Source organism: Athene noctua, chromosome 3, assembly GCF_965140245.1.
Source record: "Athene noctua chromosome 3, bAthNoc1.hap1.1, whole genome shotgun sequence".
Lineage (NCBI taxonomy): Eukaryota > Metazoa > Chordata > Aves > Strigiformes > Strigidae > Athene > Athene noctua.
Window position 1 is genome coordinate 81,600,379 of NC_134039.1, and position 27,985 is coordinate 81,628,363.

General features: G+C 41.7%; 1 protein-coding gene across 3 annotated transcripts; it reads right to left on the reverse strand.

The window, feature by feature from the left end:
* Positions 1 to 2,040: 2,040 nt before the first annotated feature.
* PROSER2 (proline and serine rich 2) lies at positions 2,041 to 27,831 on the reverse strand. Of its 3 annotated transcripts, XR_012633440.1 has the most exons (5): positions 27,702 to 27,831; positions 18,085 to 18,300; positions 7,001 to 7,256; positions 4,114 to 6,083; positions 2,041 to 2,643 (listed from the first exon to the last, which is right to left on the reverse strand). XR_012633440.1 is itself a non-coding variant. In XM_074903499.1 (4 exons), exons 2-4 carry the CDS (start codon positions 18,262 to 18,264, stop codon positions 5,092 to 5,094), a joined length of 1,428 nt encoding a protein of 475 aa, XP_074759600.1. In that variant the 5' UTR covers positions 18,265 to 18,300; positions 27,702 to 27,831; the 3' UTR covers positions 2,044 to 5,091. The 3 variants fall into 3 exon arrangements, 2 of the variants coding, with proteins under 2 accessions (XP_074759600.1, XP_074759601.1); XM_074903499.1 differs by having other exon boundaries at positions 2,044 to 6,083; XM_074903500.1 differs by having other exon boundaries at positions 2,045 to 6,083; positions 7,004 to 7,256.
* Positions 27,832 to 27,985: the final 154 nt, after the last annotated feature.

Below are 27,985 nucleotides of genomic sequence, written 5' to 3' on the forward strand. Positions count from 1 at the left end.
AGTGCTAAATGAAGAGCTGAGGGGAGAGCAGAACTGCTTCACCATGCGGGCAGGGGCCATGCTCCCTTCTCGCTGGGCTGAGCAGTCCCATTGCTGCCTTCCCGCTCCAAGGCCCGTCCTCCTGGCTTTGCCATCACCACTGCAGTCGTGCAACCTCTGAACACAGGCCCCAGGACACCACTCAAACCACCCTCTGCGTGACTGCTGCCAATGTAGCTGCAGCCAGTGCTATTCCAGCACAGATGTAAGCTCATAACCTCATAACCTCTCAAAATATAAAAAGTATACTGGTAGGATGATGCCAGACCAACTTGCTGTCAGATTCTTGGAGCAGAAGAAAGAGGGTAACTTTTAGAGGTAAATATGTTTAAGGAAGGTAAACAGACTTTCAAGTTTTTCCACTCCCTTCACATTCACTCCCCTCATCTTTCAGTGCTGACCTATTAAACACATCAAATGACTTGTTGAGGGTACAAGTCATCAAGAACAAGTTAGCTGGAGTTCTGGGTGCTGTAGCAGTAGGGGATACACCTGAAAACTGAACCATCAGGGCTTGGCTTTGGTAGCTGCCTCCAGTGCTGTCTGAACAATCCCACACCATTGCTGCGCTCACCACTGCTTTTGAGTTGTGCTACCCTTGGCTCCCACTCTGCCAGGAATAACGATGACCAACCAGGCAGCGAAAGAATGTGTTCTGTAATTTTTACCTTTGTGGGTTCAGTTACAAAACAACCTGAGTGCATTCAGGAGCACTGTAAATTCCAGCCCTGTTGGTGCCTCCAGCAGTACAGAAAACCAGTCCCAGCTGCTGAGCTAAAACTACCATCTACACATTTAGCCTCACGCCTTCCCTGACCAGTTATGGATATCACTTTCTGAAGCTGTTTATTTTTAAGGGAGAAGCCACTTTTTGTGTGTGTGTGTGTATAAAACAAGCACAGGAGGAATCAAAACATCAAAAGCTTATTCCCAAATCTGCAGCCACTTGAAAGACCGAGCAGCTGTGTGAGGTTTTACCCTACAGCAAAGGTGAGGCACTGTAACTTACAACTTCGTTTAAGTTTCACTATAGATTGAGCCAAGTTATTCTCTCACACTGGCTCCAAGCTGGACACAGTTATCTGAAGCCACCTGCCCTATCCTGGCTGGGACATGTACCCGAGCCCTGAGGCAGCCCTGGAAAGTTTAGGGACACGCTGCTAGACCTGCTGATTCTTTTTGGCTACCACCAACATCCTGCCTGGGGGATAAAAAAGTAGCTCATGCAAATGAGGTTTTTCTAGAGTGATTTCCATTCTATGATACATTACATTTGGACAAATGCTCAACACCACCTTGAAATCCATCTTCAAAACAGTAGAATTGATTCAAGGGTTCCTCCCAGGTACAAGCTGGGATGGTAGGGGCAGCCTGCATGAAGCACTACGGGCAGAGGCCACTGACTGCAGCCCCTGCCTTGTAAGGCCACTGAATGCAGCCACTCATTCCTGAACACCTGGTTCTTCTGAGGGTTTTGTCATCATTGTTACTAAGTCAAAGTTTGTTAGTTTTGGCTCTAAACCATTCCCTACTTAAGCGAGACAAGTCTCAGCAGCAGATGATTTAGCCACCACCTCAGCTATGTAGTATTTCTTTTGGAAATCTTCACCTCTACACTCTACTTTGCAGCAGTAACTTTAGTAACACAGAGTCAGCACTGATTCTGGGTTGGAAGTGTCCTAGCAATCCTGATATGCAAGTATCCAAAGACAGAAAGGCAGCAAGCACACATGCTCAGAAGGGATGGATAGGAATATTCTCTAAAGGAGAACTTTTGTCCTGTGCAACAAGACAGACCTCTACCCTCAGCAGGATCACACTGACTTACAGGAACACCCATGGAAGGAAGACATGGAAACACAAGGAGGAGTTACTATTCTTTCACATATACAATATTCCTCTTGGAAAAGTCATTTTAATATTGTAAAACATTGGGAGAGGAGGGCTTTTGTCTACTTCAAACACTGCTCATGATGAATTTAATTCTTGCAAGGACCCTGGTCACAGTTCCTGAAACCCAGAAGTGAGAATACACATCTCTTGTCAGAAGACAGACAAACCTCTTTTTTTTTTTTCCTTTGTTCTCCTTCACCCATGGTGTGGCCAGATTGAGCTCTGGCTCACACACACATCCACAGTTGCAAAAAGTTATTAAATTGGTATTAGCCATTTTAAAAGTCACTTCCCTCCTCCAAGGAGGATGCATGCTACTGAGACACAAAGAACAAAACTGCATCTCCCATCAGCCACCATTTCATTGGTTTTATCCCAGTTTAATAGACAATTTATCAGATTTGTGCAAGACAGTTACCTCTAACACAAAGGGGAGGAAAAAATAAAAATCACAGCAACATATACACACAAAACAAGATACACAAAATAGAGCTAAATTTATATACTGGTTATTAGCAGCTAGACTCTTAACTTCATTTAGTACATGGCTTTACTTACTACAGTTTTAGGCACAGAGAAGAATTCACCAGTAGGCTATTTGCTATAATGAAGGGCCACAATGAATACCTCGTTCCAAGTCCTCACTGGGCAGAAACTGGTTTTACCTAATGAAGATCTAACTGTCACTTCCCACAGGTTGAGGACGCAGCCCTGCACAAAGGATGAAAAAACATGATCCAGCTAATTCAGCATACTGCAACTCTATACTTTAGATATTAAACATCTATATTTTTTTTAAATAGGGTTATGTTACAGAGTTCTTGAATAGGACTGAATTTCAATGAAGCAATTCGTGCCAGGGTTGGGTTTTTCTTTTCCCCTATTTGCTTAGTATGGACTCAAACTGTATACAACGCAAAGAACAACTGGCAAGAAATGATTAGATGTGAAGATTGCTTTGAACACACTTCACATTTATAATGAATATGCTTTAACAGGATTTAAAAGCACAAATGTCATGAAACATTTAAATTAACTTAGCAGGTTATGTTAATAAATTATCCACATGTAGTACTCCACTCCAGGCTGCCCTGAAGCAGGTGCTTGGATATATTTTATGTGCTTCCTTGTCTTTCTGATTTAGGACTACAGACTCAGGGCCCAGCAAAATAAGTATGCGCTTTACTCTCGGCATACAAGCAGCCTTTTTTGTTCCAGCAGCACTTCTCACATTTGATTATGCATGCGTAAGTGCTTTGCCAGACTGAGGAATGGCCACATCTTTTAATTACTGATTGCTTATGTATAGTATGCCTGTCACAATGAGCAACATGATCACTTACCCAGTGAAAAGGCTGAAAAGAATAACTACATAACAGAACCAGCCAGATACCATAACAACACAATTAAAAATTTAAGCAGCAAGCAGATAATTTAAAAAAAAAAAAAAAACCCACAACAAAAAACACCCAAACCCAAAAAACTTTAACTTATGAGGCAGGTTAAGAATGACCCAAAGATTCTTCCTTCACAACAGCTTCATTTACAAGTATAGCTCAGCAAGTCTGAAATACTTTATCACAAGAACTACAGACGTGTTTATCACAGTTATGTCAGAGCTCCTCACTGAAGGGTGTGTCAGTTTCTATTATAGCCACTCCCCTCCTCTTCTCCAAGGTTTATTACTCAGCTGCTTGGGAAAAAGAGGGGATTGCTTGAGGCTTTAGAAAGTGCAGAGAATAAGTGAGATTTTCCCTTTAGAAAAAAACAAAACACTGAGAACTCTTAAGCGTGCAGGAATAACAAGAAATTGAGAGGGTCTGAAGTTTGGCATTTGATTTTAAAATGGCTATTCTTGATGTTTTCAGGTGTACAAAAAGGGAAGGGAGTTTTAATGTGGAAGAGCAGCTTTGCTGTATTAAAAAAAATTATACCAACACACAAATACATTTTGGGACCGTTCTTTAAAAGCATTGAACAAAGGCAAAATAACGCCAACTTGGACCATTCAGGAGCAACGTGCTTTTACATACAGCTCTCTCCTGTAACTCCACTTAGCCTGCAAGAATTTTGGCTGTAACTTCTGTTATGCATTGGCAGGGCAGAATCAAATAAGGCTGTGAACAGAGGATTATGAGGGCTGTCAAACTACGGGAAGAGTTTAGAAGTAACAGAACTTACAACTATTCAGTGTAGCACAGCTATTGTTCAAAGTGTAACAGTTTCTTCAGGGGAACCCTAACGTAAGACTTTTGACATGCGGTTCTCGCATTTGGTTCAAAGTTAACTTGTTCCTATGGCTTCTCTGCTATGAGATTGTCACTGGTACAGAACAGTTGGGGTCACAGATTGTCAGAAGTCTCTTTGGCTGTCAGTGTGAAAACCAGTGCACGGTGCATATCCTTGAGGCTTATCTGGTGCCTTTCACTGGACACGTAGGTTTTAGAGCATGACCAAGAAGCAGGTGGCTGGGAAGAAAGGCAAGACTTCAAGTGAAGCAGCAGAGTGATGCAGTCACCCGCTCAAAGCTTGGGCTGCTCTGTCAAGGAGAAGGTCAAAACAGAAACCACCCTCTGTACAGTCTTGAACCAAGTGGGCACAGAGCAAGGAAGCAGAAGACTCCACCACTGGTAGGGAACAAAGCCAAGCCAGATAACATAGACAACAAAGAGTCACAAAAGTGTGCCATGCTGGTCAGAAATTTCAGTTTTGACATTATCTCGAGCTCCCACAAACAGACATATGCACGTGGGCAAGACAAACTGCGCTCTGTTTTGGCTTAAAAGCAAAAGGAAGATCAGAGCCATTTGGTTTGCTATGTACAACAATACTGCACTGTACACTTCATTAACGAGATGCTGTCTGCTATAGTCCAGCATTACTTAAATAGAATTCCTCTGAATCAAAGAGCAACAGATGAGTATCTCTGTAGGAAGGAGAGCTAAAACCCACTGCCATGCATGACCGTACGTGGTGCCAGTCCTTCTGAGATAAACATAAGCAGTCATTCCACAGGGTCTAGTGCCTCCTTAGCTTGCCTGAAGCAGAGAACTTCCCCTTTCTTCTTCCAATCCGTTTGATCCCAACCCTCTTGGGACTATTCTAGCACAAAGCCATGCTACGACTTTCCCCCCTGTTGCCACAACATTCCCATCAGAATTACACAGTCTCTTTCAGTAGTCCCAGTTTCCGAAGTGCCTCTCTCCTTGCTTCTTCTGTTGAGCCACGGCCAGAAAACTTTACTGTTATCCCCTGGGATCGAAATCCTGAAGGTCTAGGCAGTGAACCTGATCTCCTCCTCATATCCAGGTTCAGACTAGGTTGTTTATAATCATTAAAACTTTTTGCTGTGTTCTGCTGCACGCTGCTGACCTTGTTAGCAGCAAGAGCTACCTCTGGTTTGATTGTTACCGTTTTGCCCATAGGAAGGAAAGGGCTGGGCTCACTTTTTAAAATCTCATGGATGTTTTGATATCCATTGGGAACAGCGTCTGCCTGTTTGGGCTGCACATCAGGCTGTTGAGCGTTTGGGGCATGGTCCACTTGGTCCTGAGCTGGCTTCCCCTTAACTAGGCCAAGTTTTGTCAGGGCCTCATATCGTGTTTGCTCAGAGGAGAGATCTCTTAAGGAAGAACTTCTGTTACGTGACAAGAAATCACTTTTCTGCAGCTTCTCCTCCAGTTCAGCTGCCAGAAAAGCTCCTCCATTGATGTTGGCCAGCACCTGAGCTCTCCGCTCTTGGACATTAACTGCTGCTTTTGAAATAGTCTCACTGAATTCTTTGCCACTGACATTTGTTATGTTGATGTTGCTCGGGAACCGGTACAGTTTGGGTGCAGGTGCAGGAGGGTGCTTTGGAGCTGCAGAATAATCACCGTTGACTACTGGGATCTTCTTCTTGTCCAAATTCCCTTCCTTGAGGGCACTGGGGAAGCGCACCCTGCTCTCCGTCTGCTGCTCAGACATCTTCTGAGCCATGATGAGTGGAGTAGGGATAGAACGAAGTAATTTTGGATGCTGCACTGGAGGAGGGGGTAGAGGAGGAAGAGGAAGAGTCTCAGACATCGCTGGCGGTGGCGTAGGGGGATGTGGGGGAAGGTCAGCAGGTACAGCTGGCTTAGGGCTCTCAGTTCTCCAGGTAGCATCCAACACTTAAAAGACAAAGCATCAATAATGTCATTAAGTCTTCACACAGAGCAGAACACAAGGCTTTTTTTCACCTGGTTTTAGTAAGCATCAGTGCTCCCCTCCCCCCAGCTTTCTAACTCAAACTCAGCCCATATTCCCAGAAGAAACTATAACAGAACTACTAGCAATGACATCTTGTAGGCAATGCTATAAGTTCAAATCACCATAATTACAATGCATTCACTAGAAGCCCTCTTTCTAACATTCATTCACAGTCTCACGTTAGCTTCACTGTGTTTCAATGGCTGCTTCTTTTGTAAGAGTTTTGCAATCCTTATTTTTTATTGTAACAGCCAGGAAAGGACACATTATGTCCCACTGTATGTACTAGCTGATAAATCCATTCTTCAAAAACGGAGAGAGCAAAGTCTACAGGGTGAAGAAGACAACATGCCATACACTCTTTTGTCACAAACTCATTGATAGAATCGTGTGCCTTTCAGTGCCACATGAAGTAACACTACAAACAATCCGCTATCTTAAAACTCTTAGAGAAAGTGTTAAGAGGTCTTGGAGAGGAGCTGAGCATGAACACATTGATGAATACTAGCCTGCCATGCTGTGATGACTCTACATAATATTCAGTTCTGTTACAACTCAGTCACTAGGTAGGGGACTGAGATAGCAGTCCAACAACTCAATCATATGCATAACCTCCATGAGGGGAAAACCAAGAAATAGAAAGAGTTCTAGTGACAGCAAGAATTTCAGAAATCTCACATCAAATTAAAATCATGGTCCTTAAAGGTCATGATGTGTAACAGATTAATCTTGAGGTAGTAAGGAAGGTACAGAAATTCTTTATCTGTTTCTAATGAGAACTGGAACGTGTCAGGGCTAGGACAAAGGGAAAAAAACCCACACTTTCAAGAAATACCACTACCTGGTTCTGTATCTCTGCTAGGGGGGCCTTCATGGTCGCTACTCTCAGGCGTTGACTGTACTAAGTCGATGATATCTTCAGTCTCTGAATGACTGGACACATTTTCTTCTGTTGACCTTGGAGACTGACAGTGGATGCCACTATCATGTAGGACTGGCTCCTCCAAGTCATCTTCTAAGGCATCTATAGTTTCCTCAAAAAACATGAGAACATCCTGCTCTTCATGAGTTAAGTACTTCAGACTTTCATCATCCTGTGGGGGGAAAAGAAAAAAAAAAAACAAAACAATGAAAAAACCCCCAGAAACATTAACGCCCTACAGGTGAGTACTGGTAGGTACACTGACAGCAAGCACAGCACCCCTTTTTGAACACAGAAAGAAGGATGAAACAGGCAGCAGTCACATCAGAAGCAACTCCTGCTTCCAGTTTCATCCCTTCCCAAAGAGGCATTCAGCCACTACAATGCAAGAGGGAAAAAAAAAGTCAGGAGTTTACAGGGCATTCATTTTGACTGAAGAACAATAACTAGCACTTCACCCTTGTTGTGGTTTAAACCCAGCTGGGAGCCAAACACCAGCAGCTCATAATCCCCCACCCCCCAGGCAATGGAGAGAGTTGGAGGGGTAAGGAGACTCATAGGTTGAGATAAAAACAATTTAATAATTAAGATAAAAATAATAATCATGATATAGTAATAGAAAATACAAACAGCAGGTGATGACTGCTCAACACCCTCTGACTGATGTCCAGCCTGTTCCCAGATAGCAGACTCCAGAAAAGAGAGAATCCTGAAACCACCATCCTGAAAACACGAGTGGAGCTTCCCAAATCAGCCCTCACCTATGTACTGAGCATGCTGTTATATGATATGGAATATTCCACTGGCAAATTTGGGTCTGTTGCCCTGGCTGTGCTCCCCCCAGCTTCTTGCATACCTGCGCACTAGCAGGACATGAGAAGTTGAAAAGTCCTTCATTTCTTAGCAACAACTATAAACATTAGTACTTTATCAACATTCTTCTCCTATCAAATCCCATACTGAATCCAAAACACAGCACTATTCTAGCTACTAAGAAGACAGGGAGACAAAAATCCAACCAATTAGCTCTATCCCAGCCAAAACCAGGACAATCCTTTAAAGTACCTAACTTCAGTTTAGCAGACAAGTCTCTATTTGAGTCAGACAAATTGCTAAGACAAAAAAAAAAGACAAAAGCAAAAAAACTCTACACCTGTGCTTTTACAAGGGTTAAGATAACTTCTTCAGGCTCCAAACTTGAGTAAGCTGTTTCAGTTGCTGTGTCAGGTTCAGGGACAAGGCTTGGGGAGCAGCATGGGAGGGACAGGGTGCATTCAGGACAGGCCAGCAAATGGGCCTTTTGCTCTAGATCAAAGTAGGACTTGGCTTCTAGAGACAGAGCTGGAGCTGAAATCTGGCTCTACCACCACAAATCTCTATTACCCAGAGTTACACGGTACGTTACAATGAAGTAATAATAAGGATGGAGAGGGTTTCTAAGGATTTTACCTCTGAGTTACAGAAAGGAAAAGTTTAGAAGTAGGAAAGGTAGGAAAAGTAAGATTGTTCCCTAGCAGTAAAGTGCCTTAGGCTATTTTCTCCAGCAGGAAACAATCCTGTAGACCACAGGAGTAATAAATAATCACCTGGATTATCCAGTCTTCATTTTCTATGAGTCACTGTTCTTGATTAACACCATATCACTGTGAGAAGCCAGGCTGCAATGTGCAAACTCTTTTCCCTCCACCTACACCCTGGGAAACACTTTTCCAGAAGCTTGGAGATGACAAAGAATGATTAGGAAAGGCACTACATAAAGACAATGGATACAGGAAAAAAACTTCCCAAGAGAGCTGTGTAAATTCTGGAACATAACTAAGTATTGTTGAAAAAGTAAGTGAGGTTTTCCCTTTTCTGGATTGAATTTCTCTCCCACCAGGCATATACTGGAAACCTCGCCATTAGTAACTTAACAAGAAGGCACCAGCAAAGGAGAGTTTCCTTTCTCATCTCTACTTTTCTCCAAGGACATGGACTGTGCATGCAGGTAAGGTAATAAGGCTGCTTCTCAATGGTGGATTGGGGAAATGTAGGTAAATACATAAAAGGTATGCAGTGCAAATATCCAAGAGGTAGACATGTTCTTGCTAGGGCAGCACAACTTGCTTCAAGCTCACCGTGCCTGTTCAGATCACCTTACAATAGATTAGAAGAAGCTGTGTGCAGCTCTACCTATTAACTCCTTCCACAAACAAAGCTTTTATCCCCATCCCCAGCATTAAAAACAAGAACAATGTACCTCAGTAAAAAAGTCATGCCTATAGATTAAGAACTATGAAGTGCTGCACTGTACCAAGTCGCAGTTAGTCTCTAAGTGCTCAAAACACTACAAATGGGAAAATGAATGCATAGTTGGCTTCTCCCATGTGGCCTGTAGAACATTTTCCCTGTAATAAATGAATGACATACAGAAGACAGTCACACTGCCTTTCAGCCACTCCTAGTCCAGACACTTCAAGACAGGTTTGCTTATCTGTGGCTGCAATCATGTGAACACAGCAGGCTTCAGTCACAGTTGGCACAGTTTTCTGTTAAAACTGAAGACTGAAGTCTTAGAGGCAAATATAAAGGTGGTTTCAACAACTACATGCTATAACTACATTCCTAGAGATCAGATTTATTGTCATCAGGATGAATATAGTTTGATGGCTGCGAGATGCACACAGAAGTGTGGGTATTTGTAACTTAGTCCTACCATCCACAGGGTACTGTCAGAATAAGTAACTTATTCCAGCTTGCAGCAAAACTGCTATAAAAGTTTAAATTTGGATGCCATTTACAATTGCCTATTTAAAGGACTAACTTCAAAGGCTGACTGACGTATTCCACAGCTTGCACCCACCACATGGCAGGACTCTGCTTTCAAAGGCCAAGGAAAGTTTTACAGCTGCACTTGAGAAGTGAGAGACAGACAAGCCTTCCTTTTTTTCCTTAATGGATGTTGCAATCTCCTTCCTTCCCCACCCAAATACTCATATGGCTGCTTGGCTCGTAGGGGAGAGAATGACAGGAAAGGAGCTGTTGTTAGGTAGGCCCTAGCTGGGGCTGAACAGGACTCCAAGAAGCTTTTGTTGTGGGTGAGCTCACTGTATGAGCCAGACTTCCGCAGGCAAAACTAAAAAAAAAAAGCAGGTTGTGTTTAAGAAGTTCATAGTGGCAGCAGATCCAGACAGTGGGGCAGTACAGAAATGATTGCACCACAATGTTCATGTAAAAGAACAACTGCTCTCACATGAGCTTAACTCATTTGATCAAGAGATGAGCAAAACAGCACGTGAATTGAAGCAAAGACTTTCAGAAGCCCTTGCTTCCACCTGTTTCTGTGCTGCAGGACTGAGCGCTTTCCCATGCCAGGTAAGATTTGCAGGAGGATTGGTCAGCAGAGCTCTGCCTGACTCACATACACCTAACACTACTGACTTTAAAGCTACTGTCAAAAAAACAGTCTAAATTTGAAACTTAAAAATTGTGCCTTAGCTGAAGATTAAAATAACTGCTTGGACAGAAGAAATTTGGGATGCAAACAGATGAAATAGCTGAGTATGCTCTGCTGGCATTAATATTTTAGATTTCTGTGCAGCCAAACAGTTCCTGCTTATGCCAAATAGGAAATGGTCTGTTATGACAGTGTTTGGTATAAAAGAGGAAAAAAGAAAGGAGAAAATAAAAGAGTAACAGAATCTGTTTAATAGAAAAGATCCCTTTCCTACCTGTCCAAAATAGGATTAATTTCAAAAGGCCCACAATTTTTCACGTGCATCTGACAAAATTCTCAGTGTCACATCCAGACCTAGAATCCCTAAGACCAGCAGAGTTTTGACAGAAACTGAACAGCAGGGGAAATCCCAAGACATCCGCAGTGGTAAAAAAAAAAAAAAGGCAAAACATTTTTCTGAAAACTGCTAGAGAACCAAACTTCAATTAGCAAAATACCAGGAGAACACCAGATTCAAGTGATTTATCATCAATCACTTGACAGTGCCAAAGAATTAAGAGGCACAGTTCCATGGGAGAGAAGTGACTGGATGCTTCTCAAAAAAACATGAAGGGAGCAAACTGTTCTAATTTGTAGTAGAAAGAGACCCATATAGCACCACTCAGGCCTTAGTCTGTTAATAACAAGGCAGGCACTTCTACCTGTAAAAAGAACAGGGGTGGGGGAAGAAAGCCCTGTAAGCAGGAACAGTATCAGAACAGGTACAAAAGCCTCAGCACAGAAGAAAAAGGCAAGTACCTCTGATCATATTTACAGAAAGGGAAACGGAATGGATCATACCCCCATGCTGCTTAAATTGGAAGCAAGTATATTACAGATAAGAACAAGAACTACCGTACAGAATCAGACCAAAAAGTCCACTTAATTCAGTAGCCTGCCTTCAGCCACCAGTAATGCATAGGGACAGGGGAACGAGGCTGGAAAAGGAATATTGCTGTAAATTGGATGGATTTATATTTTTCTCCCCTGCATCCTTCCAGTTTCCAGCAATACGTGGCTAAAGGACTTCCCAGTTGCATCCGCATCGGTGTATTTAATAGCCCTTAATGAGCTTTTCTAGCATGAATTCATCTTATTGTTTAAGCCCATTTAAATGGCTGGCATTCACAGCATTCTGTGGTAATGAGTTCCATAGTTTAATTGTGTGCTGTGTCAAAAAGTACTTCCTTTACAACCCACTATCTGATGATTTCGATAATACCATTTCATTTGGTGAAGAAGACTATAATACTGAATCTTGTTTTCTTCAGTTTATTAATATAATTGTACTTGTGTGCTTCGTAATAGTTAGCAAAGCATATAATCAATAGGTCATAAGTGAGGAAACAAGTTGTCTAGAAGTATTTAAAAAATAAACTAGATGAACCGAAGTCATAAACCAATTAGATTAATTCTAACCTACTTTTTTAAAAAAGCAAGCTAAAGCAGTGCAAGATCTATATAAACTCTGAAGACATCTCTGGTTATCAAAGGCTGATCAGCTTAGAATTCCTTCCTTTAATTTCTATTTTAGAACGACATTGAGTAAAACTGGGAGATGTTTCAGGCAAAAGCCACTAATTCAGTTTTTACAAAATCAAGTAATTTCACACCAATCTCATTTCTCACAAGAGGGTTACTGACTTGGCTAATAGGTATAAACAGAAGACATCGTATACCTTGATGTGAAGCCTTTGACATGGCTCCCCCCAAATATACTCATAGAAAAGTAAGGAAACTGCCTAGATGAAGCTACTGCAGGGTACCTATGTAACCGGGGGGCAGGGGGGAGATTGCTATTTTTGAGAAGTTGTATAATGAAAGAAGACAAGTCCTGAACAAATTTATCCTTATACCTCTAAACTTTCGATACTTCACTAACAACAGTAGACAGTATTTGTTAATCCCCTTATGCCAGAAGATGTTGCTGCAAGAACTAGGTATGACAGAATGAGACCTTCATGAGCCATGTAAGTGTGCCGGTAGTCCATGATGAAATCAACTGATGAAGTTCAGTTGAAAAACACATGAATATAGAGTGATGAAAAATGTCTGGCAACACAAGACAGAAGGAGTTGCAGGTCAATTTAAGTGCCATAAAGAGGAAAAAGAGTGCTGTTCAGGTATGCGAATGTCATCCTGGGATATATTAACCAGGGTGATGAAATAACACCACATCCTCATTTGGAACACGGAGTTCAGATTCAGTCACTGAACTTTGGAAAGCATGCAGCCACGCTGGACAGGGTCCAGAACAAAATGAGGAGTGCTGAGACTTTCGCTGCACAGGAAGGCTGGAAGAATGAAGCATGTTATGCTTTAAAAAGAGGGAAGAATAAATGGGTGGTAGGCAAATGCAGCCCTGTATGTATTTTTATATATATAAAGTTGATCACTCATATCATTACAACAAATCTTCTCTTCATGCACTGAAGGCAAGACAAGTGGAAATCGGCTTTCACAATGCAGAAACTCTAATCCAAGTATTCCTTGAAAGTAGTCGAGTACAAAGAAACTGCTTTGGAAGTTCAGGAACACCTATCAGTGAGGGTTAAAGAGCAGAGTTGCCCACCTGCTGCAATAATCTTTATCGACCAGATCCTGCTTTGAAGCAGGATGATGCAGCTTGTGCTAGTGAGAACATGGATCCTGAAGGCAATTTGTGCTCTATGCACATTTTACAGCAAGGTCATTCCTTGCTAGGAATCAGGCCCTTTACCCTAGTTCTATACTCATAGTCCAAAACAACTGGTCCTCCATCCCTTCTTACCCTGCTGCTAGGGACAATGACTTATTTTTCCAAGGCATACTGCTTCCAAGTCATACTAATATCAATTTAAAGTGGGTAAAGCATAGCACAGCTCCCTCCACACCCTGTAAGGAATGGCTTCCACCTGCCCAGAGACAGCTGTATCCATAGAAAGTATCAAACAGACATAAAAATTCTTCTCATTTGTTTATTATTTTGCAAAGTGCTTGGACATGGTGAGACCTTGTAGTACAGGAAAGCCTGCACAGTATCAGTATCAAGGGGGAAAAACATATTAATTTTATGAAAGGAGTCTCTCAGACCTTTCCCTTGAATGTACCTGAAGTGCAGCTCAGCATCACAAGACTCTGCACACTCAAATTGCAAGAAACTAAGGTGGCAGTGGGCTAACAGACACACAGTCCATCCTTTTTCAGTAACTCCTAAAACCACACTGGAATCCCAGGACCTCCATCAGAGAGGCTGGGGCAAAGAGATAACAATGTGATGCACTTAAGAGAACAACATCTGTTGCATTTGAATTATCTGTACTGATCCAAAAAGGATAAAGGTCAGAGCAACTAGTTTTTAGTCTCCAAGAGACATCATAACTACAAAACAACCAGGTCAACCCCAAGTTAAATGGCTGAGTGTATGAAATAAGATACTGAGCTAGCTCCGTCTACTCACAAGATACTTGCTATTCTTGTCTATGTAACCAAAGTGCAAAATGTCACCTGTACTATACAAGGTGTCTGACAGTGACAAAACATCTTCAGTGACTGGGTATTAAGTCTTGTTAGAGCCACAGAGGAAGCCAATTTAAGCCACTTGATTAGTGACCAAAAGAAATAGTCACTTGACCAGATTCCGGAGGTCACCACTGCCCCAAAAAGAGTGGTGAAGAACTGCGACATTAACTGAGGATCTGTCAGAACCAAAGGCAAAAATAAAATAAAAATTTTAAAACCACAGCATGATCCATTGAGAGTGACAAAAACTCACTATCCCTCAGACATGTTCAGATACATAAGTGTAGTACTGAAGTTGCATCAACAGATCCAAGGCACTGACACACCTTATTACTACTGCAGTTCCAAGTAACACAGATCACTTTAGGTACAACCAGCACCTTCTGGTATAATTTTCACAGATGATACTATTATCCTAGCATGTTATTCACACCTAGAAACTAAAGCAGTTACTCATGGCTGAGAACAGACACACAGTACAATTACCAGCATGAAGCACTGAAAAAGGCTTGGCTTCAAGAAGTCAGTCTGTGCCTGTTTGGTCAATGGAACAAGACAAATTGCTTCAAAAAAGCTAAGACCTAGCTTTATCTCCAAATTAAGTGTCCTTAAATTGCTGCAGCCACATTTTACTGCAAGTTAATTCTTGTACCACATATCAGGGAGCATCATTCAAGACTGGGTTTTGGAAGTCAGAACTGCCAGGCAGAACAGAGTGTTTTTGTTTCCCTTCCCCTTTGGATAGTGCAACTGGTTGCTTGTATTGAGAAGGTACACTTGCCTCACGCTTTTGCCAAGCGTATGTATGGACACCACCTTCGTCAAAAAGAAACCAGAATATATGTGCAAATTCGTGTCCTCATATATAAGAGCTTTCATGTTTGTAAAAGTTTGTGAGATGAAAATAACAAGGCAAACATTTCTCCCATCTAAACGTAGGCTCTTGTACTTGTCTTCAGCTGCTGTGAGAGATTTGGCAGCGTAAATTCAGACCTGAGTGTCTATCATTTATATGGAAAATTCTACTGCAAACAAGATAGGACATCAGCACTTTGCTTTCCATTTAAAAAAATAAATCTGGCTTTAAGGATTGCAATTGTCAAAGACTAACTAAAAGCACCACTGTGTAGGTAAGAAGCTGAGAAATCTCACAAAATTAAACTGAACTGACAACAGCTGACTGGTAAGAATCATACCCACAGAATTTTAAGACCTTTTTGGCACATGGCAATCCATGTCCATCTCCAAGTCATTTCTAAACCGACAACCAGTTCCACAGCAAGTAATGCCAGCACAGACACACAGTATGCAAGAACAGCCAACAGTCAGCCAAACCAGCTCTATGCAGTCAGCACAGGCTAAAGCTGGTCCAAGGGTTTGTCTCTATTATCACATCCTTCAGTGTGTTTGAATTCCACAGATGTAATACAAAGGTTATATTTAGTGACTAATGTAGTTTGACACTGAGAAGCTTGAGAGCCTCTTTTTTGTAATCAAGTAGGAAGAAACATGCAGCAGTACAGGCCTATCATAAAAAAGCACTGCTACGCTTGTTTCCTTTGCAAGGCCATTAAAAAAAAAAATTTCAAAGTCAACCCTGATCTTCCTTGTTGTATCTCTAGGTGAACAGACCCAGCAAAGTGATAAGAGAAGAGGCAGGTAAGTCTGTAGTTGATTCTGTTTCAGTGCTACGAAGGTCCAATGTGCCTGAAAATCTGCCCCTTCCTTTCTCAGAACTGGTTTAATAAGACATTATTTGTCTACACAAAGTTATCTATCCCTTCCTTCTCATTAGGCCATCAAAGTTTCTCTATCTTCTGAACTTTTATAACAAAACTACTGAAGCAAGAAGTTAAGGCCTTGAGGAGCATGTTCCAGCAACTAACTCTTCCTCTTACAAATCCCCTGATCTGCTTAGTGGACTATAAAAATCGTGCTTTTAATACACAGTTACACAAGGACATAGAAAAAGAAATATTTGAAGAATACTGTTCTTTATTTTGAGGATTTCTAAAGCCTGTTTCAGTGCTGAACAAACAAAAAGGTATCAGCCAGGGGAACAATACTGTTTTCTTACATCAGATCACAAAAAGGAAGATCTATTTACTCAATCACAATTGGAAGTTTAGAAACTGAAATTGTGCCTTCATTGAAAAGATTTTCCATTCCCCCACCTGTTATTCCACACATACTAGCTGTTAGCCTTATCAGACATGCCACCTACTATACTGCTGGAAGAGCAGTCATGGAAGGGGATCTGTGACACCAGAATTAAACTTGTTGGTACATGCTTCACTTTCTTCATGCACAAACTCAAATAAGACAAACTAAAGGCTTTGGGAACTTCCTTTGCCAATGCACAGGTCTGATGGGAATTGCCTAAACCTGCAGCCAGCTTCTACTCCATCTATAAATTACTGCATTATAGAGTAGGAATGGATTCCAATTCTAGCTGATGCATCATCATATGGATTATCACATGGTAAGAACTAGTTAGACTAAGGGAATCTATGTCATTTTCTGACACAGCAGACTCAGGTTGAGATTGTATAAACATACCAATTTACACATAGCCTCATTATTCAATACTGATTTTTTCAAATTACTAGTCTCATGCTTGCTACCACAGCTAAGAATAAAACCCATGGAAACATGATTGGTTACTAGTTTGACTCTAGTTTTCCAGGTTATCAGAGTAATGCGTAGAATTAACTTGTAATTCTGCATAAAATCAAGTTGTAATCCTTTAACAAAGTGTAACTCCCACTGTAATTCTCCAAGACCCAAACAGTTTTCATATAATAAACAACATACTCTAAATACCTGAGTCCAAATGGTGTATTTGGCTGCGATTTCAACCTCCCCCACCCTGACCCTTCACAACTTTTTTCTAGCACAGATCAAAAACAAATAGGGGACTAAATTTAGTAATATTTGTTTTGTGTTTTAACTAGCAACACAAGCTGAAGGATACAGCATAATATTAACAGAGTTGTATTTTCATTAGAAACAACCAAGAAAGAACATCTTTAGAATTACTTCCAGCTGCCGAAAAGCCCACAGAGTAGCACAAAACCACAGCATTTCTGAGGTATATATAAATACAGGTATCAACCTGCCAACTTATTTTCACCACTTATTCTTTCACAGAAAACTACTTCACTAAAAGGTAGCTGGAAGGGAGAGCAGAGGGAAAAATAAAGAAAGCGTAATTCTATGTTTAAAGGCAAGACAGAGATGTAGACTTCCATTCAGGAAAAGCATGTTTACTGGAATGCTCTTTCCTCGATTAAAAAAAGGATGCTTTTCAAATGGTTGTGATGATAAAAAAAAAATATGCAAGGAACCATACCTGCTTTCTAGGCTTAGCCTGTCACAGTACAACAGTACAAACAGTACTGTTGAGTTCACTGCCTGAATCATCCTGCTAATTGGAAAAATGCTGAAGTTCATCCTACTCCCTCAGTTACTCACATACTATTTAAATGGCCACACACTCATATTCACTAATGTGAAGACAGCTTTGTTTACGGTGACGTATTTGTTACTCACCTAATTATATGAAGGTAGAATAAGCCGAGACCTTCATTCAGTAGTGTCAACAAAGAGCTTAATCAAGAAACAGCATACAGAACCAACGCTATCCTCAAGTTCCTTCATGAACTACTTAAGAAAGTGAGGGCAGAGATGTGCATCAAACTGTGTACTACATGCAGGTGGTTGCGCAGAGTAGCCCAGCATAAGACGTGCTCCTTACTGCTGTTCCCAGATCTCAGGGAGGAATGGCCAGAGAGAAGCACGCTCCAAGCTCTCGGAGACAGTCAGACCAGAAGAACAAGCTCTTATACCAAACCAGAGTAGTTATTTCTGACCTTTCAGTTTGTTAACCACCAAGATCACAAGCAACCATTTAGGACTAGAAATGGCAAAATTCAATGCTTAATGAAAAAAAAAAAAAGTCCTGTGATGTCAAAGCTACTAATGTAATTTGTATCACTACACATGAGGCTCATTAAACACTTACCAAGGCAAGATTCCTGCACCTAGCTTGGCTGCCGTGATTCTCCACACTGCCATCCCTCTCCACGCTCCCACGTGCGTGCTTTGGGGAGATTTCAGATGCCATTTCAGGAGAATCCAAGATGAGATTTCTAGGCATCACACTCTCTTGACTTATCGATCCTGATGCAGTGTAGAACGTCATCAGCGTATTATGTAGGGCTGTTAGCTTTATTCATTTCTGAAAACAGAGAATAACACGGTACATTTAAATCTGGCTTTTAAAATGTTTGAAAAGGAGTGGAAAATAAATAGTAAAAAAAATTCCTACACAAGTTAATAAAAGGCCTATCTTTATATTCTAGAACACGTCTACCATGGGCATCTTTTAAAAGATTGGTCTTATTCTGAAAGGTGACTTTAAAAATGCAGCATAGCAAGGTTCTGTATCCCCATCTTGTGTGCTTCCACACCAGATGTCTACAATTACAAGCATCGACTGGGTACACATACCTGTCCTACAGATTTGACACAGTTAACAAAAACCCCTCAGCTGAGATATCAACTGACCCAGTTCAAATATCTTCATCTTTTATAGGCTTTTAGACAAGAATTCTATTTATCAGATCACATGAGGAAAACAGAATCCAGTTTATTTCCTAAAACTGCTGCAGTTAACTTGAGTGTTACTGAAGCAGCTCTATGCCAACTACTTCTGGGGGAAGATCCATGAACAGAACTTAATGCTGGTTTTGCACCATCACGTCACAGAGAAAAATTGAGTTTTAAAGCTTACAGAGACTTTATTTCACTCAGCCATAAGAAACACCGCTTGTACATTTGGAAGATGCTTACTGAAGCAGACGTATGCACCAGCACTTACTGGAGCAAAAGTCCCCAGTTTAAGCTACCCTAGTGCTTGGTTCTGTAATATCTCTCTGAATCGTCATCATCTCCCAAAACACTCTGGCAGAATTTCTTCCTTTATTCTCAAAGTATCACAAATATGAAAGTCACCCTTATGCACTAACAGCACAAACAGAGGGTGGGTAAAACGCAGAACCTAGCTCATTTCTCTCTTCAGTATGTTAAAACATTCTTGGCAACAAGAAATTGCCTTGTTCTTTAACAGTCCATCTTTTCACCCACCCTGCCTGTGACCAGGAAGCAGCTGTGACACATTCCTCAAAACAGTTGGCTCTGAGTTACCACATTATATGCAACCAGCTGGGAACAGATACCATTACCCTGATGGTGTACAAATGAAATGAGATGGTCCTGCTTCCCAAGTGCTTCTCCCTTTATTATGGTTCAAGAGGTGACATGAGAAGCAAAGTCACGTCTGCATTTCCAATTCAATTGGATTACTTCTCCTTCCTCCCTACCCCTGTCAGCCGAGGGCTGAGAAACCAGAGCCTCCTGGTAAGCTGATTAGTGTTTCATAGCAGAGAGATAACATCTGCCAATACTGAGCAACAATTCCATCCTGCTGATCGTTTCCTCCCAGAAGGGGGCTATGACATTACCACAGGTACGTACAAACACTCCCTCCTCTACGCTCTAGCACCAATGTGTTCTGTGGGAAGGCTCCCACACAATGTAGCCAGGCTGCAGTCCAGCGAGTCTTGGAAGCACAATCCACATCAACAGAGAACTGAACTGCACACTAAAAGCATCTGATAGCCTTTCTTAGGAACATTAGGTCTAACGATTAAGATTTAGCCTTGCTTTTACATAAAAAGAACATTCTTCCTTTCTTCTATTAATAGCATTAGCTATAAATAAATACAATGCACCCTCATGATAATGGTTTTTAAGTGATACCACAGAGGTAGAAACATGCTCTTGGTCCTGATTTTCAGACAGCCGTGAGAGCACTGCAGCAGCAGCTCTACCTTTGGTTGCCGCATACCCAGGCTCAAACCAAAAAGCTCTGCTGCAGAAGGTCTAACTAGAAAAGAGCAGCCCGAGTCTAGAACACACCCTGCAACAGCAGCTCCATCTACGACAAACCCTGTGGCACTGAATAGCCACACACAAACAAGAAAATATATATGGTTTTTAGAAGGCAAGACTATGAGAAAGTATCTTGACACCCCTGAAATTCACAGAAAACTCCCACTGACTTCACATTTCATCCCATGACTTTCAAGGTGATGTTCAGATGGAAAAGAGTATTTTTCTAAGGAGAGACCAGCAAGAGGCAAGTGCTCCTACTGACGTCCAGCATAAGGTGAGTGTCATTTCTTATCAGGTGCAGCATCAATTTTTATCCAGGTGTCCCCAGTATAAACTGGATCACGTTTGTTCAGTTCCTTAGTGATATATTAGCTAACAGATTTCTAGAACTAATCTCAAAACTGTTTGTGAACATTTTATAGACTACATTATGAGAGGTCATAGCTCCAGATTACAACAGATATCAGAGACAAGACCCACATTTAAAGACTAACCACATGAAGTTATTAATCCAAGTTACCAAGAAACCAATCAGTGGGCCAAAACTCTGAGGGAGAAGAAAATATTTAATACTACTGTTTTGCTAGGAGCAAAACCTTAGTCTACCCAGGTCTAAGCTTCATAGCGGGCTATCCACATCCAGGACAAGGAGAACACCCAGATTCAGTAGCAATAAACATGACAGCCACAAGTACTAAATAACAACAAATAACTCTGCTTCCATCAAGCTCCTGTTACTCATTTTGGAGTGCAGACGTTTCACAAAGCTCCTGAACAAAGAATAAAGGCAGTGACTGCAACTGGTTAAGAGAGCCACCCACACAAGATCCAGTAGCAAGCATTATGGCGCTGGTTCAGCTTTGTGTTGTAAGCCATGATTTCTTTGGCGGTTTTACTCATTTCAGAAAAGCTCGGGAGCTGTGGGATAGAGCCTATGAGCCTGCAGAAAGGTGGGGGGGAAAAGATGATTTTCCCTTCTATCTTTCACATCATCTTTATCACTTCAAGGGTACAGATGAATAAGATCATAACCCATTCATATACATTATTACTTCTCCCCTTTGCTTGGGTTTTTTTATGCTTTAAGGGAGAAACTCCTACATATTTGTACAGTGCCTAGTGCAGCTACAGCTGATGTGAGGTTGCCCGGCACTGCCGCAATACAGACGGAATGCTTTACAGACAAATTCCCCTCCTAACCATGGATAACACAGAGGTCCCTTCACTTGTTTTATGTCCCCTCTATTAAGTGAAAGACTTTGTGAATTTAAGATAGAAATAGCCATGAACCTAATGAATCTCAAGACCACCCCACTGCCTGTTTCAGTAGGATTGCCTAGGTAACAAGCAAGGGTTCAAAAATAAGGTAACCATCCTCAGAGAGAACAAGAACAGCAGGACGACAGGCAGCTGTTCCTCCTGACCTTCAGAGATGCATTAAATATGAAAGTTGCTCGCAACAGGATTTGTTGCTTGGTCTGCTCAATGCATTGCAGTAGGTTGTTTTTTGTGGTTTGTTTTGTTTTTTTTTTTTTTTTTTGCTTTAAGAGATGTGTGCCTGTACCATTAGGGATTAATAAAAAAAGCAGACCATGATACAAGAATGCAGAAGTGTGACAGGAACAGTACTATTTGGAGAGAAGATCCCAAATATTAAATCAAAAAGGCATCTTAGGGCAGATGTGATTGTATCAGCTGAAATGATCACTTCTTGGTTACACCAGAGCTAGCCTTCCCAAGATATTTAAAACAACACAATTCACATATCATGCATGTTTGTCAGAGGGCAGTAAGAGGAAATTGAAATATTTTGAAGTTAACATGGAATTTCACTTCCAAAGATTTAATTTTGCTTTGACAGAGACACGTAATTCAGAGAGACTGTATTAAGTTGTCATCAAAGATATGGTGCAGTCTGGCCTTTTAAGAAGGATGTTTTTATAGTTTTGCTGACTCAGATTACTTTTCCACTGAAGTTCAATGTTAGCATTTACAAGCAACTGTTTCTGTAATAGCAGGAGATTGAGAAAATTGTTTAACAATCCTATCTGAAGACTAGCTCAATAGGCAAAAAGATCAATCCTACAAAAATGGAAGACATTTAGAGGCTAAAAGTCAACCACTGCATAAGCCAGGAGCTGAAAGCCAGCAAACAGACAGCATCATGCCATTTACTGCACAATGTATTTAAGGTAAGTAGAGTCAACAATTTTTAGAAAGTATTTATGCATTTTTAAAAGGGCACAATATCAGTCTCTCCCTCCCTTCACTACCTATACAATTTCTAGAATGCTCTCTCCCTGAACCATTTCTTAAGTTCGATTTCTAAGCCTAGGGTGTACTCTGAGCATCACACACCCTTTGCCTGTCCTTGAACAGTTCAGTGATGAACAGAAACAGAAAAACTGGCCAGTGAACTTCAAGGTTTAATCAATCCATCAGCTGTATACAGACATACCAATGCCCACACTCAGCTCTGCGCACATTGTTAGTCATTTGCACTCCATGGTGGTGCTTGAGTTTGGAGACTTAAGCATCTGAAAAAAACATCTGAAAGTACTCTGAGGTAATTCGAACTGTTATTGGGGGATAGGTTTTATAAAAATGATAGTACTGGGGCAGACTAGAGACCTGTACCTCTATGAGCCTCTGACAGATGCTGATGCTGAGGGAAAAGTTTGTAAAACAAGGCAAGCAGAGAACAGGAATTAATTCAGATTCATGCACATTATGGTCAGGAGACCACAGGGCTTCCCAAAACAGGCCAGGTATTTGTGTCTAATAACCTGATTAATTTATCCTTGTATTAAGTGCTCCTGCAACATACCTTTGAACCTGCTTGTGCAAGATCACAGCAAACCAACCAACTGGCCTGTGACATGTCTTCACTGAGCCACTGCTGGTACAGACTCCTCATAACTAACCGATCCAGTACAGTGGACATCTTTCCTCCTTATGAGCAGAGCTATTGACAACTGAATTCTTTTCACCTCCTTCAGTGTATGAAATACTGAGTAAATCCTTGAGCTTTAGAGGTAATCCATGTTCTACTCTTGTGATATACAGTAAGATTTAAGCTTTCTGGTAGAAGAATAGACTGCCAGTACTGCAAAGGACAATGTTTGTCCTACAAAGGACAAACCTCACAGGCAAGTTGACTAACTCTAAGAGACACACAGGATGGCTGAAGAGGTATTGCTTTGAGCACATAAAACCGCCAGAATCAGACAGTAAATCTGCAAGTTGTTCTTACAGAAAAAGTCAAAAAAACCTTGAAGTAACAACTGACAATGCTTGATGTTCACAAACTAAGGTAAACAAAAACTGGCCAACGCAGTTAAGATGTGATTTTCCTTTTCCATATCATAAGTGTAGATGCTTATGATAATGTGCTAATGCATTTTACCATGATGCACATTCCTTATCTGCTCATGAAAAAGCCTGTCTGAAACAGTCATGGATATTTAACATCCAGTAACCAGGAAATGTTCCTGCCCTTGTTCAGAGAGGGACTGTCACCACAGTACAGCCAGCCAAATAGAAATAGTGACCATTAAAAAAAAAAAGAATAAAAAATACACCCCACCCACCCAATCTGTGACAGTACGGTCCTCTAAAGAAGAACCAAGCCGACAACATTTTTATAGACACTTCCTTGGATATAAATTCTGATGGAGATTTTCAGAATGGGTGACATGTGTCAAGTAAGTCCAAACAATGTTTAGCAAAGTGGGAACTTGGGGTACTCCCACAGTAGCATGGCAGCCCAGGACAGACATGCAGCTACAACCAAAATAATTAGAGTGCTAGCAATCATGCGAGACAGTTAGAATTCAAGGGAATTTAATGCAAGTAACCCAAATATTTTGGTTTAAACTTTCTGGTTTCTGTGGTGCATTTGTGACAATTCAAACTTTCCTCTACAGGCTGGAGAACTACAAAAATCCATTAGTTTTAAAACTAAAAACAAAGATTCTCTCAGTCCTCTGAATCTGGAAGCTGGAGCCTCAAAAAACACACTGAATGTCATTCATACAACTTGCACTAGAATTTGTGAGAGCTGCCAACAGTGAAATAACTAATCCTGTGTACATAAGTTCTTAACAGAACTAGATGGGTAAGGCACCAATTCAGTGAAACTTAAATCCAGCTGACTTCACTAGGATATTTCATCACACACTTAAATGGTTTGGTGAATTGGATCACAAATTAAATGTAGCAACCACTTAAAACGAAAAGAAACAATCACAAAACAACATTTACATCACCAAAGTAATAATTCAACTGCTACACTGAATTCCCCAAATCATGTTTTGCTCAGAAACAAAGCTTAAGGTCACACCTTTGACCATGCTAATCCAAGCCTCGAGATACCAGAAAAAGAGGGTTTGACACTATGCTTCATTCTTAACTGGTCTTTCTGGATTTTCAAGAACAGCCTTTTTAGTTTTTTGAGACCCTGTACTTTAGAAACTTTGTTACCTACTGAAGACAACCAAGCCAACACAAGCCAAGAGACCTCTGGCAAAAGCCTAGACCGTCATTACCTCATCATCCTCTCTGCAGTGTCTGGGAAATGCTGCATCTTTTAAAAGAGACAGTGTAGTATCAATGCAGGATGTGATAATGCTAAGCACACTGGTCCACCCTCAAGACAGAATTTATCTAGGAAAAAAAACATGAAGCATGTTCTCACGTGTCTTTATCCCTTGCAAGTAAACTCTGTTCCCGGTTCACTACAATAACAGCTTCAGCTGAATCCAGTTGCCTCAAGTGAAGGCCAGTGGCTAAGGTTCATACACAACAATATGGATTAAACCACCAGAGAAAGATCCCTGAAGTGCTCACATTTCCCACGCGTTTACCATGACAGAATCCCTCCCTGCCCCAAATAAAAATAAAACTACAGCCAGGGACAAGTAGTTACTTTTCTTTAGATTAACATACTACTAAAGGATAACAATAAGGCTCTCACTGGTACTCTCCAGTTTAGATTTGATGACCAGTACCTGCTCAGTGGGAAAACTACAATGTGACAGCCAAGAGCTGTCAAGTCCAGTATTACAGAGGGCTTTAAACACACCCAGGTGATGGCTGAGGTCTCCTCTGACTTCAGATTTCCTTATGCATATTTCAACAAGGAAAGCATCAAATTCTTTAAAAGTTACCCTTTTTAAATCTCCCCTGTTAACATCAGGGTGGTGCTATCTATGACAGCCAACACTTTAGAAACATGAAATGTACATAAACAATTTCAGGTACAGACTCCTCTGTAATTAGTCAACTTCTGTCTTGTCACAGGTGTAACATCACTGGGGTTTAGGGTTTCATTATATAACTACTGCTGCACTCATAGCAAAGGCAAACCAAATCCTGTTTTACAAAGTATTTAGGACAGAAAGGTAATTTTCAGCCCCAGTACAGCTGTGTCACAGTCTCACAGCTGGATCTTCGGTTGCTTTCCTATGTTTCTTTTTGCAGCTGCTGTGCTGGCATAGGGAGAAGGACAGAAGACATCTGAAGCACAAAGCAGAGGTGTTTACTTTAAAAAGCAGCTGATTTAATGCACATTTCATTCCTAAGTCAGTACATAAAGGTCTGCCTGCCCAAGGCAAACAGAGCTGAAAAGAGCATTGGCGTAACAGAGCAGTAAAGTCTTGCTCTGGACTTCCCTTGGTACAGGGATAATCAATATGCACCTAATAGAAAAGGGTATCTTTAGGCAGTTAGTTACACTGGATATTAAAATTCCTTGCTTTTATTTTTTAATTAAAAAAAAAAGGGAGGAGGGAGGACTTGGTAACAGTATTTGACACAGCCTGTCTGGCTGGCTTTGAAAGCCACATTCATATGCTCATTTATTTTCATGCTCCAGTATTTTAGAAGGTCAGTCAGCCTGAGACTTGTCAACTGCTCAGGAGTTAAATTGTTCCAGTTACTATATCCAACCAGCAAGCCCCTCTGCCAACATTCTTGGTTAATATTTCTCTCAGAGGCATGCAGAGAAAAAACAGCTATGACCAACAGGAGTTTTACTATTGACAAAAGAGAGATGTAATATAGAATCTCCCAGTTCCTTTCCAGTATCAGGCCTTACTTGTACTTCTAGTCACAAAACTTCATTTTATCATTCAGCCTGTTGTAAAAAACCCCAAAAAATCCTTGACAAGACAGACACAGCTGGAAAAAAAATCTATTCTATGCCTGAAAAATAATTAATATCTTCATTTCTTGGAGACCTGAGAGTAACTTTTTTTTTCCTTTTACTGTTTAAACACCAGCTCCCCCCTTATATAGCAGTAATTACTGCAAAGGAAGGAGAAAAGCCACAATCGTTATTCTTTATAGTAGTACCTGTACAAGGAGGTCCATCTGCAATGCTGCATTAGTCAAGGATCCGTAGAAGAGTCTTAAAATAATGCCTTTTCATTAGCCTAAGCCAGAAATTGCAGACTTTTAAAACTAAAACTTATGCTTTAGGGTTTGGAAATGTCTTTCCTTCTGCACTCTTCATAAAAGGCAACTGAAGTAATTGTTACTTACATTTCTGATACTTGTTACAGTTTAAAATCCTTGCAAAATTTTTAGGAAGATAAACAACCTCTCCTCCCAATTTCTCTATTTCATCTGCATGCTCGTTACTGCAGGAATCATTTCTTGCTACACCCATGCACAGGACCAAGCACAACAGAGCTCCACTTTCAGCTACCTCCTCTCCATGCTAAACCAAAAACTATTCAGGAAACATGCCCTTGAGATCCTGGATTACTAAAAATCCCAAGAGTGTTTATAAGGCTGTGGTTTCTCTTACACATACCAAACCTCACCCGAACTACCTAAGATTACAACCTTAAGAAGCACCATCCATCTCATGCTTACCATCTCCCAATGGAAAACGCACCTAACAGAGAGTAGGGGGGGGGGGGGGGGGGGAGAGTATTTTGAACTAGAATCTGCTACTGTTTAAGCCAACAGTTTTTCCAATGGTAACGTTAAATTGCAGAGCCAGAAAACAATGAGGAGGAATAAAGGAGCTCCTTCCCATCAGTCTTAGTCAGTCAGTAATACCACCAAAGTTTAACAATGCACAGGCATGAATCGTTTCCTAAACTCTTTTTTGAAGTTGCCAATTAGCATACACAAAATTTCTTTTAGACAGGATATGATGAGGAAGAACAACAAATCCAAGGGGAAAAGAAAAGAAAAAAAAAACCTAAACCTTAACACAGCTCAATACTGAGAAACTAAGCCTTACATAGAGCAGGGAAGGAGTTCACGAAGAGTTTTTTTTCCTCCCCTTCCCCGTACACAGAACTAAGCCAGGTCCAACGCACCCTCCGGGGCTGTGCCAGTCCGCCTTCCCCGCCGACAACGCCGCGTCTGGAACCGCGGCGGCGGGCGTGAAGCGGGAGAAAAAAAACCAAAAAAACCAAAAAACAACCCACAACTCAATTAGCGAGTAGTAAGAGCAATATTGAACCATCCCTATCAAGGCTGGCAAACACGCGGAGCACTCCGCCGCCTCTCCGCGAGCCCGAGGCAGGGGCAGGCGGGGCGGCGGGAGCTCATCGCCTCACGGCAGCGGCTCCCCGCGCCGCCAGCCCCGCTCCCGGGGGGGAAGAGAAGATTCCCCTCGGCTCCGCGCAGGGCGGGGGGAGCCCGCTGCGGGGAGGCTGCACTCACCGGCTGCGAGGAACGGTCCGCACCTCTCCCGGCGGAGCGAGCCCAGAGGGAGAGCGGCAGCGGGCAGGTGGCCGGGGCAGCACCTCCGGCCAGGCGCGGGCTCCGCCACCCGCCGGCCCCGAACTCATGCGCACTGCGCCCGGCCGCCACCCACGGCGGGCGGTTAAAGCGGCAGGCGCCGAGCCAGGCTGGGCCGGGGTGGGGCTGCTCACCCGTGTGGGAGCGGCGCCTCGTACGGCTGCGCCTGGGCAGGGCAGAAGGGCGGTGCTCCTGCTCCCGGGCGG

Coding starts and splice junctions, on each gene's coding strand:
- PROSER2 (XM_074903499.1), bottom strand. CDS start 18,264: ATGACGTTCTACACTGCATCAGGATCGATAAGTCAAGAGAGTGTGATG. Junction 7,257..18,084: donor GGTGCAGGAATCTTGCCTTG/GTAAGTGTTTAA, acceptor TTCCCCCCACAG/GATGATGAAAGTCTGAAGTA. Junction 6,084..7,000: donor CAGAGATACAGAACCAGGTA/GTGGTATTTCTT, acceptor TTGTCTTTTAAG/TGTTGGATGCTACCTGGAGA.